Below are 14,742 nucleotides of genomic sequence, written 5' to 3' on the forward strand. Positions count from 1 at the left end.
TGGCAAAACATCTGTATAAAATATAATCCTGCTATACCATAATTCTGGTTTCCCTAAATCCAACCAAGCCCACTTGTATATATTCTGTAAAAAATAAAAATAAAATACACAAATTGGAAAAAAAGAAATCCAAACAAAGTTACCGTAGATGTAATGTTCTTCAATGAAACTTATATTATAATTATTTATTTCTCCACAATTTCTGAGCCCGCTTTCGTCAACGCCGAGATGATTTGAGGTATTTTTTTTATTTTTTATTAGGAGGCCAGAACACAGTCTGGACAATGCAGGAGCTGCCATGAGAACTAAGAGTATAGGATGTGTAAAAGGAATAACTTAACATGCGATGGACTACAGAGTAGATTTCATTTCCGGAGATGGAAGGGAAAGTCATTGTAGTCCCCACTGGCACAATATTTCATTTTCGATAAGGTTTTTTTTTTTTTGGAATGAATCCTGGCCCAGTGGTCAATGATGGGTAAACAGTCTATGGTTTCTGCTGATGAGCCCAAAGTAGATGACTCTAGTCACTGACAGTGCATTAGGCTTTGTCCAAGCCTTTAAAATTTAGAGCTCAAGTCATCATATTTAAAGCTTTTCCATTTCTGCCAACTTTAAGAAATGGCCGTGTTGGCAAATGGGCATTTTCAAAACTGAACCCCTTAAATAAGTGATTTTTGGCAATCACACAGAGTCTGTGCTGCCTACAAAACAGGATTCACATGGACAGTTGTTAAATCTTTGGTTACAACAGAGAGGGATGCAGGTTGGAGACCATACTGGTCCTTTCATTGATGAGTTACATTGACATTTCTAAGGACCTTGCTCTGGCTGGACACTATGGCAGTCCTTCTAAAGCTAAGGTTCCTGAGAGCTTTCAAGAGCCTGCCAGAAGAACCTACCATACTGTGGATATTTCTTTTTAGTGGCCTTGGCTTGAGGCCATGGCTGTCCCTCTAAACTAAAGTTTAGAAGAAGCTCTAAAACCCAATCATACAGGTAATATATTGCTATAAAGACTCCGCTTGTAGACCATGGTGGCCATATGCCATCTAAAAGTCAGGAACATCACCATAACCCTTTATGAGGGTCAAACTTCACTGCTGTTATATTTGCCCTGGATAGAGAGCATGGAGATCTTTTATCAGCTAAGGTCAGGAAGAACTTCTAAAACCCTGCCAGCAAATCCAATTACATTGGTTTTTTTACTTTAGCTGCCGTGGCTAGAGACCAAGGCAGTCCCACATCAACTAAGGATCAGAAGACTCTCCAAAACCCAAATCACACTATGATCTTTTATAAACATCGGGACCATCTCCAAGACAATTCTGCAGACCCAAATACATTGTTTTTTGTTTTTGTTTTAAATTATGGCTTCCCTGGTTGGAGACCATGTTGGTCCTTACTAGTGATGAGCGGGTATACTTGTTGCTCGGGTAGTCTCCGAGTGTTTGTTAGTGTTCGGAGATTTAGTTTTCATCGCTTCAGCTGAATGATTTACAGCTACTAGCCAGCTTGCTTACAGGTGGGGATTCCCTAGCAACCAGGCAACCCCCACATGTACTCAGGCTGGCTAGAAGCTGTAAATCATTCAGCTGAGGCGATGAAATCTAAATCTCCGAACACTAACAAACACTCGGAGACCACCCGAGCTTGCTCTGGAAAACCCAAGCAACGAGTATTTTCACTCATCAGTAGTCCTTACAGGTAAAAGGTTGAGAATTTTTAAAATTCTACCAAAAGATCCAAATACAATAGTATTATTGAAATTTAGTGGCCCCAGTTTGGGACCATAGCGGTCCCTTCACAGCTAAGGTTTAGGAACATCTCATAAATCCAATCACACTGCCATTTTTTTTTCCGATTGATGCCCTGACTGTAGAGTCCATGGCGGTCCCTCATCAGAAAAGATTTATGAAAAACTGTCATTTAAAAAAAAAAAAAAAAAAAAAAAAGCATTGATGATGCTTGAAGGTTAAGTGCACAAAATCATAGCTTCTCCTTTTACATCTGTTGTACCAAGTCTACACAGATAATGAAAAGACAATTTTACCAGTGGGGATTACAAAAATGATAGGAAGTGTGGAGGAACAGAGGTGGTCAAACAAAATTCTGATATTTACAAATGGAAAAACCCAATAAAATTAGAGTTTGCCCTAAACATACCAAAAATGAAAGAGAACAAAAAAAAATTATTACAGAAAGCAGCAACATTTATATATAAAATAAAACCCCCCACCAAAATAACCAAACAAAACAAATAAAATTGTCAGTAGCATCTATCTTGTCACTCACTGCCTCTGAACTGCACTTACACAAACTAGTCCATTAGTACAGCAGCTTGCTAGAAATTGACTTTGGTTCAAGCTTGGTTAACCGTCCTCTATTGCAAAAAGAGGCAAAGCCACACACCGAGACGGCGCGCTTGGCTTTTCTTCAGCATTGGAGGGGTTAAAATATATATTCAACAACTTAAAAAAAATATATACAAAAACATATATACACACGCACAAACAAACAAGGTTGAATGAAACGGGTTAGTTGACTGCTTGCAGTTCACTAGTCTATCACGTTAGAGATGGGGAAAAAAATGACTTTTAGGAGTTACAAGCAAAAAAAAACAAAAACAACATAATAAAGGCATATATAAAAAAAAATAAAGAAATGGAGTTGAGGGAAGTTTTCTGCCCTATTCAGGATTTTCCCAACAACTTAGTGCACCGGGGATGTCCAACACACAGAAGGGACATGTCTACAATGACGCGGCTAGAACTCAGGCAGAAGACGACCCCGCCGAAAGGCGTAGTGTGAACTGCAGGGCGACGATCCATTCTGCGTTATCATTCATTCAAATTTTTGGTTTTCTTAGATCAGTAAATAAAATAAAAAAATCAGAATGGACGACTTCCAGGCCTGCGGAGACAACAGTAGACGCTCATCCCTCACGCGCCGCGAGCACCTGATCCCCGGATCATAACTTATTGACGTTTCTACTGAGCGCGCTCAATCACCGGGACACCAGGCCCTTATGATGTGTGCACTCCCTCCCGGAACAACAAAGCCGAGCACAATCAGCCGCGCAACCTTTGTCACTCCAGCTGCTGCCTGGAATAAAACTCCCGCCATCCCTTGCAACAAAAAGGAGCCTCGAGGTTGTGAAGTCTCTGTAGTGTAAAATACGAGAAGAAAAAAAAACTAAAATCCTTCTGCCAACCCTCCGACTCTGCTTTGCACACATCGGGCACAGCGGTGGTTTCCAATGCCTTCATTTGGTAACAGCTCAAGAGTTTATAACAATTTATATCCAGACATGGCAACTCAATATCCTCAGTCTGAAAATATATCTGGTAAAAATAGATTAATAATAAGCCGCATTATGCAGTAGGAGATGCAGGAAAGGTGGCGATATAGGGGTTTTCTCATCTTCTATCTTCAGAAGCGCACAGCTCTCCCCTGCCTCCTGCTTGCTGATCGCTGACAGTTCAGAATAGGATGCAAGCAGAGGCAGTTTTGTCTCTGCAGCACTAAAGGTGGCTGGATAGACAGGAAAGAGCTCGTATTTACAAAAGATGAGACAACACCTTTAAGTCACATTCTGATCTAAACCAATATCTAGGGTGATATCAGCCGGCCAATCTTTTTGCCGACCCAATCAACAACCCGCGCCGGCGTCTATAATCTGCGCGGATTAAACGATGGCCTTTCGCTCGCCATTAACTCTGCACAGTCTCGGGCTTGGTTACCACAGATCTGTAAGCACGTCCGTATTGCTGTAACCCACACAAACCAAAACTATTCCAATACGTCCGAGGGGACTGGAGAAAAAAAAAAAAAAAAAACATACATAAAAATCAGGGACAAAGAAAAACGGAAAAAAAACCTAAATAAACAAAAAGCATTAGTAATACAGGCCTGCCTAAATTGTACCAGTTACGAAAAGGAACCCCCAACAATTCGATATGACTATAAACACCTTGCATGACATAAAGGTCTGTACAACAGACCGATACAAAAATGATAATTACAAAAAAATAATAAAAAAAAGTAGATTCCGACTAAAGCAAATTCCCCTTCCAATATCGGATTTTTTTTTCTTTGAATCCGTTTTAAACAACCAACCTTAACTTGTCCATGAGACTGCTGGAAATGAGAAGTAGTCCTTTCACGTTTTGTGATTATTTTTTTTTCCTTTTTTTTTTTTAAATGTTTGTGAATTTTTTTTGGATTTTTTTTTCCTTTTTTACATTTTTGGTTAGAAAGTTCTCTGATCAGTAGTTATCCTGAAAAGAGAGTGTTTATTAAAAAATTAGGCAAATCGTCCATCTGTTATTTGTTCTTGACGTTATATTTTTATCTTCCTTCCGGCCCCTCCTTTTCGTTTCACGTACGCAGCTCCCGCACTTGTCAGAGAGAACGCCGTAATTTGCATGGGTTAGTCGATCACTAGTGGAAAGTGATCCTTCTGCCTCGGCTCACTGTGCTTTGGAGCCCGATGTGGTGGTGGAAGCTGGTCCGCTGGCAGTGGCCACTGTGAAGAGAGAGTTCTGGATGGAGTCGATGGAGGAGGTGGCGGCGTGAAGGCTTGTGATGGGCGTCGGTGCCCCTCCGGCGGCTGCAGAGACCAAGCTGACCGGGCTGCTGGTGAGCAGAGAAAGGTTCTGAGGGTTGAGGAACAAGGGTGCAGTCACAATGTTAGGAGTTCCTCCTGCGTTGGCAAAAACAAAGTTTCCAGAAGCATCCAGTGATGTTATTGGAAGAGATCCACCGGATGCCAAAGCTGGTGACGAAAAAACACAAAGTAGTGATTCAGTAAAGATCTAATAACAAAAACAACTCATCAGCGAGCGCCAACAGCTCACCGGAGACACAGAAAGCGCCACCGGCCCGCTGAGGGAAGCAGAGAGCGCCACCGGCCCGCTGAGGGAAGCAGAGAGCGCCACCGGCCCGCTGAGGGAAGCAGAGAGCGCCACCGGCCCGCTGAGGGAAGCAGAGAGCGCCACCGGCCCGCTGAGGGAAGCAGAGAGCGCCACCGGCCCGCCGAGGGAGGCAGAGAGCGCCACCGGCCCGCTGAGAACGCCACCGGCCCGCTGAGAAAAGCAGAGAGGGCCACCAGCCCGCTGAGAAAAGCAGAGAGCGCATGCTGTTCACTTGTAAGCAAAGACCAGGAAGCACTGGTGAAGCAGCAGTGGGGAAAAATTTTTTTTTTTTAGATATTGGACCCAATGCACATTCGTATGTATTGAATCATTTTGTCAACATGCGCTAATCTGGGGGAAAAAAAGGAGGAGGTGAGCTGTGACATCCCCTATTGTGAATGGTGGATCCTGTGTTATCTACGGTATATAGAGATGTTAATCAGTCATTGTACAGAAGGAGGAGGTGAGCTGTGACATCAGCTATAGTGAATGGTGGATCCTGTGTTGTCTACTGTATACAGAGGTGTTACTGTACAGGAGGTGGTGTGTGTGTGTGTGTGTGTGTGTGTGTGTGTGTGTGTGTGTGTGTGTGTGTGTGAGATATATTTTAGCTGAAGAGCCCGGCATTGCCTGGGCATAGTAAATATCTGTGGTTAGTTATAGCACCTCACTTCTCTTATTTTCCCGTCACGCCTCTCATTTTCCCCCCACTCCTCTCAATTTCCCCCTCACTCCTCTCAATTTCCCCCTCACTCCTCTCATTCCCCCTAACACTTGTCATTTCGACCTCCCATCTGTCATTTTCCGATCACTCCACTATTTTCCCTCACTCCTCTCATTTTGCACTCAGTATTTACATGTTTGTCATCTCCCTTATATATAGTATACACCTGTATGTCATCTCCTGTATATAGTATATACCTGTATGTCATCTCCCCTGTAAATAGTATATACCTGCTGTATGTCATCTCCTCCTGTATATTGTATATACCTATGTGTCATCTCCTCCTATATATAGTATATACCTGTGTCATCTCTACTGTATATAGTATATACCTGTGTGTCATCTGCTCCTGTATATAGTATATACCTGTGTCATCTCCCCTGTAAACCGTATGTACCTGTGTGTCATCTCCCCTGTAAACAGTATGTACCTGTGTGTCATCTCCCCTGTAAACAGTATGTACCTGTGTGTCATCTCCCCTGTAAACAGTATGTACCTGTGTGTCATCTCCCTTGTATATAGTATATACGTGTGTCATCTCCTCCTGTATATAGTATATACCTGTGTGTCATCTCCTCCTGTATATAGTATATACCTGTGTGTCATCTCCTCCTGTATATAGTATATACCTGTGTGTCATCTCCTCCTGTATATAGTATATACCTGTGTCATCTCTCCTGTATATAGTATATACCTGTGTGTCATCTCCCCTGTATATAGTATATACCTGTGTGTCATCTCCTCCTGTATATAGTATATACCGGTGTCATCTCTCCTGTATATAGTATATACCTGTGTGTCATCTCCTCCTGTATATAGTATATACCTGTGTCATCTCTCCTGTATATAGTATATACCTGTGTGTCATCTCCCCTGTATATAGTATATACCTGTGTCATCTCTCCTGTATATAGTATATACCTGTGTGTCATCTCCTCCTGTATATAGTATATATGTGTGTGTCATCTCCTCTGTATATAGTATGTATGTGTATGTCATCTTCTCCTGTATATAGTATACAGTCATGGTCAAAAGTATTGACACCCCTGCAATTCTGTCAGATAATACTCATTTTCTTCCAGAAAATGATTGCAAACACAAATTCTTTGGTATTATTATCTTCATTTAATTTGTCTTAAATGAAAAAAACAAAAGAGAATGAAGCAAAAAGCAAAACATTGATCATTTCTCACAAAACTCCAAAAATGGGCCAGACAAAAGTATTGGCACCTTCAGCCTAACACTTGGTTGCACAACCTTTAGGCTATGTGCACACGTTCAGGAATTCATGCAGAAAATTCCTGAGAATTCCGGACATTTTCTGCATGAAATCCGCAAGAAAACCGCATGCGTTTTGCCGTGTTTTTGCCGCGGTTTTGACCGTGTTTTTTTCCGGACACTTCCCAATGCATTTTGGAGTGGGAAATCCGCAAAAAGATAGAGCATGTCCGGATTTTGTGAGGTATGCGTTTTTTTTGCGGAAAAAAACGCATCATGTGCACAAAACATGCGGAATTCATTCTAAATGATGGGATGCTTATTGTATGCGTTTTTTTTGCGGTTTTATAGCGTTTTTATCGGGAAAAACCGCGAAAAAACCGCAACGTGTGAACACAGCCTACGCCAAAATAACTGCGACCAACCGCTTCCGGTAACCATCAATGAGTTTCTTACAATGCTCTGCTGGAATTTTAGACCATTCTTCTTTGGCAAACTGCTCCAGGTCCCTGATATTTGAAGGCGCCTTCTCCAAACTGCCATTTTTAGATCTCTCCACAGGTGTTCTATGGGATTCAGGTCTGGACTCATTGCTGCCACCTTAGAAGTCTCCAGTGCTTTCGCTCAAACCATTTTCTAGTGCTTTTTGAAGTGTGTTTTGGGTCATTGTCCTGCTGGAAGACCCATGACCTCTGAGGGAGACCCAGCTTTCTCACACTGGGCCCTACATTATGCTGCAGAATTTGTTGGTAGTCTTCAGACTTCATAATGCCATGCACAAGGTCAAGCAGTCCAGTGCCAGAGGCAGCAAAGCAACCCCAAAACATCAGGGAACCTCCGCCATGTTTGACTGTAGGGACCGTGTTCTTTTCTTTGAATGCCTCTTTTTTTCTCCTGTAAACTCTATGTTGATGCCTTTGCCCAAAAAGATCTACTTTTTCTCATCTGACCAGAGAACATTCTTCCAAAACATTTTAGGCTTTTTCAGGTAAGTTTTGGCAAACTCCAGCCTGGCTTTTTTATGTCTCGGGGTAAGAAGTGGGGTCTTCCTGGGTCTCCTACCATACAGTCCCTTTTCATTCAGACACCGACGGATAGTACGGGTTGACACTGTTGTACCCTCGGACTGCAGGGCAGCTTGAACTTGTTTGGATGTTAGTCGAGGTTCTTTATCCAACATCCGCACAATCTTGCGTTGAAATCTCTTGTCAATTTTTCTTTTCCGTCCATATCTAGGGAGGTTAGCCACAGTGCCATGGGCTTTACACTTCTTGATGACACTGCGCACGGTAGACACAGGAACATTCAGGTCTTTGGAGATGGACTTGTAGCCTTGAGATTGCTCATGCTTCCTCACAATTTGGTTTCTCAAGTCCTCAGACAGTTCTTTGGTCTTCTTTCTTTTCTCCATGCTCAATGTGGTCACACAAGGACACAGGACAGAGGTTGAGTCAACTTTAATCCATGTCAACTGGCTGCAAGTGTGATTTAGTTATTGCCAACACCTGTTAGGGGCCACAGGTAAGTTACAGGCGCTGTTAATTACACAAATTAGAGAAGCATCACATGATTTTTCGAACAGTGTCAATACTTTTGTCCACCCTCTTTTTTATGTTTGGTGTGGAATTATATCCAATTTGGCTTTAGGACAATTCTTTTTGTGTTTTTTCATTTAAGACAAATTAAATGAAGATAATAATAACAAAGAATTTGTGTTTGCAATCATTTTCAGGAAGAAACTGAATATTATCTGACAGAATTGAAGGGGTGTCAATACTTTTGGCCATGACTGTATACCTGTGTGTCATCTACCCTGTATATAGTATGTACCTGTATATCATCTCCTCCTGTATATAGTATATACCCGTGTGTCATCTCCCCTGTATATAGTATAATAGTATATGTGTGTGTGTCATCTCCCCTGTATATAGTATATACCTGTGTGTCATCTCCTCCTGTATATAGTATATATCTGTGTGTCATCTCCCCTGTATATAGTATATACCTGTGTCATCTCCCCTGTATATAGTATATATCTGTGTGTCATCTCCCCTGTATATAGTATATACCTGTGTCATCTCCCCTGTATATAGTATATACCTGTATGTCATCTCTCCTGCATATAGTATATACATGTGCGTCATCTCCTCCTGTATATAGTATATATCTGTATGTCATCTCCCCTGTATATAGTATATATCTGTATGTCATCTCCTCCAGTATATAAAATATATCTGTATGTCATCTCCTCCTGTATATAGTATATATCTGTATGTCATCTCCTCCTGTATATAGTATATACCCGTGTGTCATCTCCCCTGTATATAGTATATATCTGTGTGTCATCTCCCCTGTATATAGTATATACCTGTGTCATCTCCTCCTGTATATAGTATATATCTGTATGTCATCTCCTCCTGTATTAGACTGCGTTCACACGTTATTTGGTCAGTATTTTTACCTCAGTATTTGTAAGCTAAATTGGCAGCCTGATAAATCCCCAGCCAACAGGAAGCCCTCCCCCTGGCAGTATATATTAGCTCACACATACACATAATAGACAGGTCATGTGACTGACAGCTGCCGTATTTTCTATATGGGACATTTGTTGCTCTTGTAGTTTGTCTGCTTATTAATCAGATTTTTATTTTTTAAAGGATAATACCAGACTTGTGTGTGTTTTAGGGCGAGTTTCATGTGTCAAGTTGTGTGTGTTGAGTTGCGTGTGACGACATGTGTGTAGCAACTTTTTATGTGTCGAGTTGCATGTGACAGGTTAGTGTAGCAAGTTGTGTGCAGCAAGTTTTGCGCATGGCGAGTTTTGCGCGTGGCGAGTTTTATGTGTGGTGCGTTTTGAGTATGTGTAAGTTTTGCGGGTGGCGAGTTTTCCATGAGGCGAGTTTTGCACGTGTGGGGAGTTTTGCACGTGAGGCGAGTTTTGCGTGAGGCGACTTTTGTGTTTCGACTTTTATGTGGCGAGGTTGGTGTATGTGTGGTGAAATGTGTGCTGAGGGTGGTATATGTGTTCAAGCACGTGGTAGTGTGTGGCGCATTTTGTGTGTGTGTTCATATCCCCGTGTGTGGTGAGTATCCCATGTCGGGGCCCCACCTTAGCAACTGTACGGTATATACTCTTTGGCGCCATCACTCTCACTCTTTAAGTCCCCCTTGTTTCACATCTGGCAGCTGTCAATTTGCCTCCAACACTTTTCTTTTCACTTTTTCCCCATTATGTAGATAGGGGAAAAATTGTTTGGTGAATTGGAACGCGCGGGGTTAAAATTTTGCCTCACAACGTAGCCTACGACGCTCTTGGGGTCCAGATGTGTGACTGTGCAAAATGTTGTGGCTGTAGCGGCGACGGTGCCGATGCCAATCCCGGACATACACACAGCTATATATATTAGAATATTATATATATATATATATATATATATATATATATATATATATATATATATATATATATATATATATATATATATATATATATATATATATATATATATATATATATATACACAGTACAGACCAAAAGTTTGGACACACCTTCTCATTTAAAGATTTTTCTGTATTTTCATGACTATGAAAATTGTACATTCACACTGAAGGCATCAAAATTATGAATTAACACATGTGGAATTATATACTTAACAAAAAAGTGTGAAACAACTGAAAATATGTCTTATATTCTAGGTTCTCCAAAGTAGCCACCTTTTGCTTTGATGACTGCTTTGCACACTCTTGGCATTCTCTTGATGAGCTTCAAGAGGCAGTCACCGGGAATGGTCTTCCAACAATCTTGAAGGAGTTCCCAGAGATGCTTAGCACTTGTTGGCCCTTTTGCCTTCACTCTGTGGTCCTGCTCACCCCAAACCATCTCGATTGGGTTCAGGTCTGGTGACTGTGGAGGCCAGGTCATCTGGCGTAGCCCCCCATCACTCTCCTTCTTGGTCTAATAGCCCTTACACAGCCTGGAAGTGTGTTTGGGGTCACTGTCCTGTTGAAAAATAAATGACGGTCCAACTAAACGTAAACTGGATGGAATAGAATGCCGCTGCAAGATGCTGTGGTAGCCATGCTGGTTCAGTATGCCTTCAATATTGAATAAATCCCCAATAGTGTCACCAGCATAGCACCCCCACACCATCACACCTCCTCCTCCATGCTTCACGATAGGAACCAGGCATGTAGAGTCCATCCGTTCACCTTTTCTGCATCGCACAAAGACACGGTAGTTGGAACCAAAGATCTCACATTTGGACTCATCAGACCAAAGCACAGATTTCCACTGGTCTAATGTCCATTCCTTGTGTTCTTTAGCCCAAACAAGTCTCTTCTGCTTGTCGCCTGTCCTTAGCAGTGGTTTCCTAGCAGCTATTTTACCATGAAGGCCTGCTGCACAAAGTCTCCTCTTAACAGTTGTTGTAGAGATGTGTCTGCTGCTTGAACTCTGTGTGGCATTGACCTGGTCTCTAATCTGAGCTGCTGTTAACCTGCGATTTCTGAGGCTGGTGACTCGGATAAACTTATCCTCAGAAGCAGAGGTGACTCTTGGTCTTCCTTTCCTGGGGCGGTCCTCATGTGAGCCAGTTTCTTTGTAGCGCTTGATGGTTTTTGCAACTGCAATTGGGGACACTTTCAAAGTTTTCCCAATTTTTTGGACTGACTGACCTTCATTTCTTAAAGTAATGATGGCCACTCGTTTTTCTTTACTTAGCTGCTTTTTTCTTGCCATAATACAAATTCTAACAGTCTATTCAGTAGGACTATCAGCTGTGTATCCACCAGACTTCTGCACAACACAACTGATGGTCCCAACCCCATTTATAAGGCAAGAAATCCCACTTATTAAACCTGACAGGGCACACCTGTGAAGTGAAAACCATTCCCGGTGACTACCTCTTGGAGCTCATCAAGAGAATGCCAAGAGTGTGCAAAGCAGTCATCACAGCAAAAGGTGGCTACTTTGAAGAACCCAGAAAATAAGACATATTTTCAGATGTTTCACTTTTTTGTTAAGTATATAATTCCACATGTGTTAATTCATAGTTTCTTTAAATGAGAAGGTGTGTCCAAACTTTTGGTCTGTACTGTATATATATATATATATATATATATATATATATATATATATATATATATATATATATATATATATATATATATATATATATATATATATATATATATATATATATATATATATATATATATATTTTCTCAACATGAAGCTCATAGGGGCGACGCTGCTTGAATTAACATTTGCACTCGTTGCTAGGGACATGCTGCCTGACAACCGGAATTAGAATGTTGGAACTTCCAGGCAGTGTATCCATAGCAACCTATCATTTCTGCAATAGTTCTGTTCTGACAAAGGATATGCACAGACTGAAAGGTCTTGTTCGGGTGACCTTCCCAATTACTCAGATCTGCACTAACAGGACATATAGATACAATAAAGCTCCATTATGATCAGTACACTGGTGCCTAATCCCGGGTATTCATGGACGTCCATACAGAAACATCTTCAGGATGAAAAGATAAGCGTTGCCCGACTGACCTTGTATTGTTGCCAGCGTGCTGTTACTCAGCAGAGCCGGGCTGATCGCGCTGCCCAGCGTCCCCGGATTGAGACTGAATAAGGCGCCTCTGTGAACAAAAAGACACAAAACCTCCTTTATTTATGAATAATGTGGTGAACAATGCAAACCCCCCCGATCCCGGCACAAAGGGAGCGTGTCACGGCATGTAGTGCACGCGTCATACGTGCGGCAGCGAGCAGATGCCGTATGTTCAGACAGGACGTCGCCCCGGGGTCACACTCACCGAGGCCCATTGTCTGAGCAAAAGTTACATACGGGAGTGAAAGTGGCAGAGAACGGATCCACAGATACAGAGGCCGATGGTATACAGTAAGCGCGTAACTAAGCAGCGTAATCACTAACGTCATAAAAGGTTTATTTGGTGATGTGAAAGGGGAAAACAGGGGAAACCTGGGAGTGAAACACATGTGAGTTCATTGTGAAGGAAGGAGGAGGAGGTGAGCTGTGCCAATTCACTGTAAATGGTGGATCCTGTGTTATCTACTGTATATAGAGGTGTTATCAGTCATTATACCGGAGGAGGAGGTGAGCTGTGATATCACCTATTGTGTTCCATACTAAATATGAAAAACATAAAAGCCTGATATACACGATAGGTTCTTTCCTAATGAGATAATCCCTTCAATTTGATTAAAAACAAAAAAAACAAACAAAACACCTTTCAATAAAAAAAAAAAAATTCAATACAATGCTATAAAATAAAAACTGACTATATGTATTGATTTTTTTCCAATGATTATAAAAAAACAATTACAGAATACATTAGTAAGATGAAAACTCAATGTAGTGGATCATCAGTGAATGACAACATATCCAGAATAAAATATAAGGTGAGAAATATTTATATTATACAAGAACACAGACAATCATTGTACACAGTACAGGGAGAAGAACGAAGCTATAAAGCACTATATACTGTATATGTATATTCCTTACCCAGCAGCAAACTGCGAGGATGCCATCAAGCCAGGGCTGAGCCCAGCCGCGGCCGCCATGGCAGCAAGACTTGCATTGGCGGGCAGCTGTGCTGCTCCTTGTAGTGCTGTGGCGGCTGCGGTGTGCAGTCCGGACGTCGTCACCACCACTGGGCCAGAACTCAATGCCGAGGTCAATGGGGTGGACGTGGTGTGGGTCGTACCGGTTTCACTTGCGCTGGACGACTCTGTAGCACCAGCAGGAGCAGACGGGGAAGGACTGAGAGACGGAGACGTCAGGACAGAGCAGACGGGGGGAGCAGTAGATATCACGGTGGCCGTGTTTGCGGTGGGGGCTCCGGTGGTGCCTGGAGAAAGTGAGAAAACAAATGTATCAGGAAACACAGAAACCAATGTACACAGTGACTGCACCAGCAGAATAGTGAGCGCAGCTCTGGAGTATAATACAGGAGGTAACTCAGGATCAGTAATGTAATGTATGTACACAATGACTGTACCAGCAGAATAGTGAGCGCAGCTCTGGAGTATAATACAGGAGGTAACTCAGGATCAGTAATGTAATGTATGTACACAGTGACTGCACCAGCAGAATAGTGAGTGCAGCTCTGGAGTATAATACAGGAGGTAACTCAGGATCAGTAATGTAATGTATGTACACAGTGACTGCACCAGCAGAATAGTGAGTGCAGCTCTGGAGTATAATACAGGAGGTAACTCAGGATCAGTAATGTAATGTATGTACACAGTGACTGCACCAGCAGAATAGTGAGTGCAGCTCTGGAGTATAATACAGGAGGTAACTCAGGATCAGTAATGTAATGTATGTACACAGTGACTGCACCAGCAGAATAGTGAGTGCAGCTCTGTATTATAATAGAGGAGGTAACTCAGGATCAGTAATGTAATGTATGTACACAGTGACTGCACCAGCAGAATAGTGAGTGCAGCTCTGGAGTATAATACAGGAGGTAACTCAGGATCAGTAATGTAATGTATGTACACAGTGACTGCACCAGCAGAATAGTGAGTGCAGCTCTGGAGTATAATACAGGAGGTAACTCAGGTTCAGTAATGTAATGTATGTACACAGTGACTGCACCAGCAGAATAGTGAGTGCAGCTCTGGAGTATAATACAGGAGGTAACTCAGGATCAGTAATGTAATGTATGTACACAGTGACTGCACCAGCAGAATAGTGAGTGCAGCTCTGGAGTATAATACAGGAGGTAACTCAGGATCAGTAATGTAATGTATGTACACAGTGACTGCACCAGCAGAATAGTGAGTGCAGCTCTGGGGTATAATACAGGAGGTAACTCAGGATCAGTAATGTAATGTATGTA

General features: G+C 42.0%; 1 protein-coding gene across 2 annotated transcripts in view; it reads right to left on the reverse strand.

The window, feature by feature from the left end:
* Positions 1-4,242: 4,242 nt before the first annotated feature.
* POU2F1 (POU class 2 homeobox 1) overlaps positions 4,243-14,742 on the reverse strand; it is a 118,497-nt gene continuing 107,997 nt past the window's right edge. For both annotated transcript variants that reach the window (XM_069760594.1, XM_069760595.1), the window contains exons 14-16: positions 13,401-13,746; positions 12,422-12,510; positions 4,243-4,777 (exon numbers count right to left, since the gene is read on the reverse strand). In XM_069760594.1, the coding sequence (XP_069616695.1) occupies positions 4,473-4,777; positions 12,422-12,510; positions 13,401-13,746 (740 nt within the window). In that variant the 3' untranslated portion in view covers positions 4,243-4,472. The remainder of the gene's footprint in view (positions 4,778-12,421; positions 12,511-13,400; positions 13,747-14,742) is intronic.

This window comes from Ranitomeya imitator, chromosome 3 (assembly GCF_032444005.1).
Source record: "Ranitomeya imitator isolate aRanImi1 chromosome 3, aRanImi1.pri, whole genome shotgun sequence".
Lineage (NCBI taxonomy): Eukaryota > Metazoa > Chordata > Amphibia > Anura > Dendrobatidae > Ranitomeya > Ranitomeya imitator.